Source organism: Zeugodacus cucurbitae, chromosome 4 (genome assembly GCF_028554725.1).
Source record: "Zeugodacus cucurbitae isolate PBARC_wt_2022May chromosome 4, idZeuCucr1.2, whole genome shotgun sequence".
NCBI lineage: Eukaryota > Metazoa > Arthropoda > Insecta > Diptera > Tephritidae > Zeugodacus > Zeugodacus cucurbitae.
The window spans coordinates 8,601,932-8,606,349 of NC_071669.1; the positions used below are offsets into that span (position 1 = coordinate 8,601,932).

General features: G+C 38.2%; 1 protein-coding gene across 1 annotated transcript; it reads left to right on the forward strand.

The window, feature by feature from the left end:
• Positions 1-351: 351 nt before the first annotated feature.
• LOC105208803 (uncharacterized) lies at positions 352-2,752 on the forward strand. The gene is made up of 2 exons (XM_029038522.2): positions 352-1,440; positions 1,988-2,752. The coding sequence occupies exons 1-2, from the start codon at positions 541-543 to the stop codon at positions 2,627-2,629; spliced, it is 1,542 nt and encodes a 513-aa protein (XP_028894355.1). The 5' UTR covers positions 352-540; the 3' UTR covers positions 2,630-2,752.
• The last annotated feature ends 1,666 nt before the right edge of the window (positions 2,753-4,418 follow it).

Genomic DNA, 4,418 nt, shown 5'->3' on the forward strand with positions numbered 1-4,418 from the left:
GGTGCAATACAAAGCAGCGCGCCAAAACAAAAACAACAACAACAACGAAGAAACGAAGCGGCTTAAATGCAACCGAAACGAATGCAACAGCGCCCTAGCTACCCCAAACAGTGGGGGCAGCGACAATAACAACTATAACAACATTGACAAAAGCAAAACGAAACGATTTCCGCTGCTGCTAAAAGCACGTGAATGTCAACGTTATGATGCGCGAGCGCTATTGAGTGCAGTAGAGAGCGCGGGAGCAAATCGCCGGCATGCAGTTGTAGAGCTAATAGAACGTAGAGCGCAAAGCGCGTGCCCACATATGTGCATACTGACTGCTATAAAAGCTTGCAGACGACTAGTTGGCACAATCAGTCGGTCAATTGGACACGGACGACGCGGAAGAGCGAACAGCGTAACATAAGCGCGCGTTTAATAAGAAAACATTTCTTCTTACTTACTTTCGTAGAAGCGCGCACGTAATAATTACAAGTTGTTGTTTTTGTTGTGTTACTTTATTTGTTTTGTTAAGTCATTTGTAAACACTGCGTCAGCATGTTGGAGAGCAGAGAAAACCAAAATATTGTGATTAAAAGTGTTGACGGCGACGCCGCGTTGCTGGAACAACAAAGTGAAACACTTTCACCGCAAGTTTTGAACGCTTACCGTGAGTTGGCCAAACGCTATGCCATCGCCGATTTCGAGTTGGCTGTACAACCCATAGGTGGACCAGGTGAAAACTCGTTTGGCTCCGTGCTGAAAGTGTGCATAACGCCTACAGGCGCGCCAGCTCAGCCCGCGCTGCACACGATACTGAAGCTCGCGCCTACGAGCCCAGCGCGTCGCACACATATGCGCGTCAAGGATGTCTACACGCGTGAAGTGTTCATGTACGCGCAAGTGTTTAGCGAATTTGCCGCGCTGAGCGCGTCACAAGCTAACGCGGTGGAGCGCGCACAATTCAACGCCGCGCCGCAGATGTTGTACGCATCGCTGAAGGACGACGCTGAGTTCATAATTTTTGAGGACTTAACCGCCGCGGATTTTGAAAACAACTTACGCAGCAATCTACCCACTTATGATTTGGTGGTGTGCGCATTTCGTGCGCTCGCGCAATTGCACGCAATGTCATTTGTTTTGCAAGCGCGTCAGCCGCAGCGCTTTGCCGCGTTGGTCGCGCAAATGGATGATAATCTCTTCACGGCCGATATGGAGGAGGTGTCAGTGGAGTTTGGCAAGAAGCATGTGCGCCGCACGCGTCACTTGCTGGAGGCGGACTTGCAGTTGAGCGGTGAGCATACGCCAGAGATGCGCGAGGTGCTGCGTGCGCTGCAAAAAATTGAGGATAATTTTCTTAAGATTTGTTTGAAGGCGGTTAATGGCGCAGCGTATGCGCCCTACTCGGTTATATGTCACGGTGATTTCTGGAACAACAACATACTCTATAAATTCGATGTAAGTTGACAATTTTACTGCGCAAAATGAATTTGGGAAACGCGTGTGAGGTGGAGGGATTTTTAATTTTTTTTATATTTATAAACTCGAGTTTAATGTTTTGAGTTTACGATCAACTGTCTTGATCATTGATATGCTTAACAGACCTTTCGAGTTTAATTTTAACATCTTTGACTTATGTAAATTTATATTTGTAACATAAACTCGAGTTTAATGTTTTGAGTTTATGATTAACTGTTCTCATTGAGATGCTCAAGAGACGTTTGAGTTCATTTTCAACACTTTTGAGATAGTAAACTCGGTGTTGATGAGTAGAGTTTAACGCTAAACACCAATATATACAATAAACACGAGTTTGACAGGCAATATGAACTTACCAACAACTAATAACTAGTCTCTTAATGGTCCTAGGACTACTGATACGAAAAAGAGAGTAAAGCAACAACAAATTATATAATCCACAGACCGAAAAAAACGTTTCCCAAACAAAAGCGAAAATAAGAATTTATAATTTATACAAATTATATACAACACCATATTATTGCAGTCCAGCAACAAAGAACGCCACACCGCCGTCAAGGCCAAACTGATTGACTTTCAAATTTCACGCTACGCACCGCCAATCTTGGATTTGGTGCACTATCTGTACGCCTGCACCGAGAAACCGCTACGAGATGCGCATTTCAATGAATTCATGCAAATCTATTACGACACATTGGCACAGTGCATACGCGACTACGAGTTGGACCCCGCTGTGCTATATCCCGAAGCCATATTCCGCGAGCAATTGCGACAATTTGGCGTTTATGGTTATTGCATGTCGGCATTTGCGCTGCCATTTTTCGTATCGAATGCGAATGAAATACCCGATTTGGATAAAGTCTCCGAGGCCATACAAGAGCTGTCCTCGTCATCATCATCGGCCTCAGATTGTTCGGATACAGATGATGTTAACGACGAAGTGGGAGGAAAAGAACGAGAACAAAAGCGGCTAAATAATAATAACAACAACAACAATAATAATAATAATAATAAAACAGCGTCAACAAAAAGTCAAAGCGCCGCTGAGTTAGTAGACGAATTGGATATTTTGACCGAGCGCACTTTACCCATATTCAAAAGGCGTATGATTGGCAATATTTTGGATTTACAGCAGTACAATATGCTTGAAAACGTTTTGAAGTATTAGTGAGTAATTGTGAGTGCCAAAGAGCGAGTAGTTAGTGTGATAGAGAGAGAACTAAATAGGTCAAAGCGAGAATTCAATGTGGCAGAGAGAGAAGTTAATGGGTCAGAGAGAGAAAGAGAGAGAGAAAGAGATAGAGAGGGAGAGAGAGAAAGAGATAGAGAGGGAGAGAGAGAAAGAGATAGAGAGGGAGAGAGAGAAAGAGATAGAGAGGGAGAGAAAGAAAAAGATAGAGAGGGAGAGAGAGAAAGAGATAGAGAGGGCGAGAGAGAGAGAAAGTCAGCTTATCAGGGAGAGAAGTTAGTGTCTCAGAGAGAGAGAGAGAGAGACAGAGAGAGAGAGGTAGAATGGTGTATAGTAGACTGTAGTGGAAATAGTTTGTCTTTAAAGAGAGTTGTAGAAGGATTAGTAGTATATTTCTAAGAAGCTTGCATAAATTGTATTACAAACAATTGCTCACAGAAGCATTCCACTAAAAAAAATAATTGTACATAAAAAATTTAACTATAATAAGTGCTTCAGAGAGTTTCTAATTGAGTCAATTAACGATTTTTTTACTATACCACATACTAGTGTAAATAATTTGCTAATCGACTTAATCAAGACGTTTCAGACAGCCACTCAATTGAGTCAATTAGTGTTTATTTGTGTATTAGTGTAAACTATTTGCTAATTGTCTCAATTAAACAGCTTCAGACACACACTTAATTTTGTAAAATCGTGTTTGCTTTTGTTATAGCACATATTGATGTAAAAAAATTACTAATTGACTCAATTAAGCGATTTAAGTTGATTCAGACAGCCACTCAAATAGGTCAATTAGTGATTATTTTTACTATTTACAGCAGTTATTAGTGTAAATTATTTGCTAATTGACTCAATTAGTGATTTTTTTCTTTATAAATGTAATTATTAGCATTAAACTCGCTAATTGACTCAATTAAGTTGCTGTCTGAGACAGTCACAACCGTGTTTGAAATACATTCTAGTGATTAGAAAGTGGTTTAGCTGCGCTATATAGTGGATTTTAATTATTTTAAAATATAGTGTGCCGTGTAGTGTCTATAGCGCGAGGCGTGAAGTCATTAATAGTGTTGATAATTATATTAAATTATATATTTGTTGATTAATTGGAGCACTCGCTACGGTGTTACGCGTTTATTAATGAAAGTATTTAAATTTTTTAATAAAAGAAATAAGAAAATAGTAAAAGTTAATGAAGAATATTTGCTACTATATTTATAACTATATATGGTTGTTATATATATATGTATATATATGTAGTGGTAGTGATTAATTAGCAGAATTGAATATGAGTGAGTTAAATTATTATGTGAAAAAACGATAGAAGCTAACAAAGGTACCTATTATGAATTAAAAACAAAATAAAAAAGAGAAATATTAATAGTAAAAATAAACAACAACTACAAAAATGTGATTTACAGCAAATTATGTACAAAAGAATAATAATTATTTTATAATAACAGTATTTGCATGTAATCAAATTAATTAGTTGAAAATTAAATTTTTTTTATTTTTGTATTTTTTGTTTTGTTTTTGTGAGCCTAGTAAGTACGGTGTTTGACGTTTACGAGTATGAGGTGTGAAGCTATTTTTCACGCTTTGTCATAGAGAAAGTAGTGTCAAAAAGTGGTTCTCTGTGTATATGAAATATATAGATTATTTTAATTGTATTAATTTTTTATATATTTCATCATTTCTTGTCGCATACAATTTCAATGTAACCGCTTACAACTAAATTACAATAATATAAATTCAAATAAAGTAAAAT

What these genes read in the sequence shown, in the direction of transcription:
- LOC105208803 (XM_029038522.2), top strand. Translation starts at nt 541, where the DNA reads ATGTTGGAGAGCAGAGAAAACCAAAATATTGTGATTAAAAGTGTTGAC. An exon ending in ACATACTCTATAAATTCGAT is followed by an intron (nt 1,441 to 1,987) that starts GTAAGTTGACAA and finishes ATATTATTGCAG; the next exon opens with TCCAGCAACAAAGAACGCCA.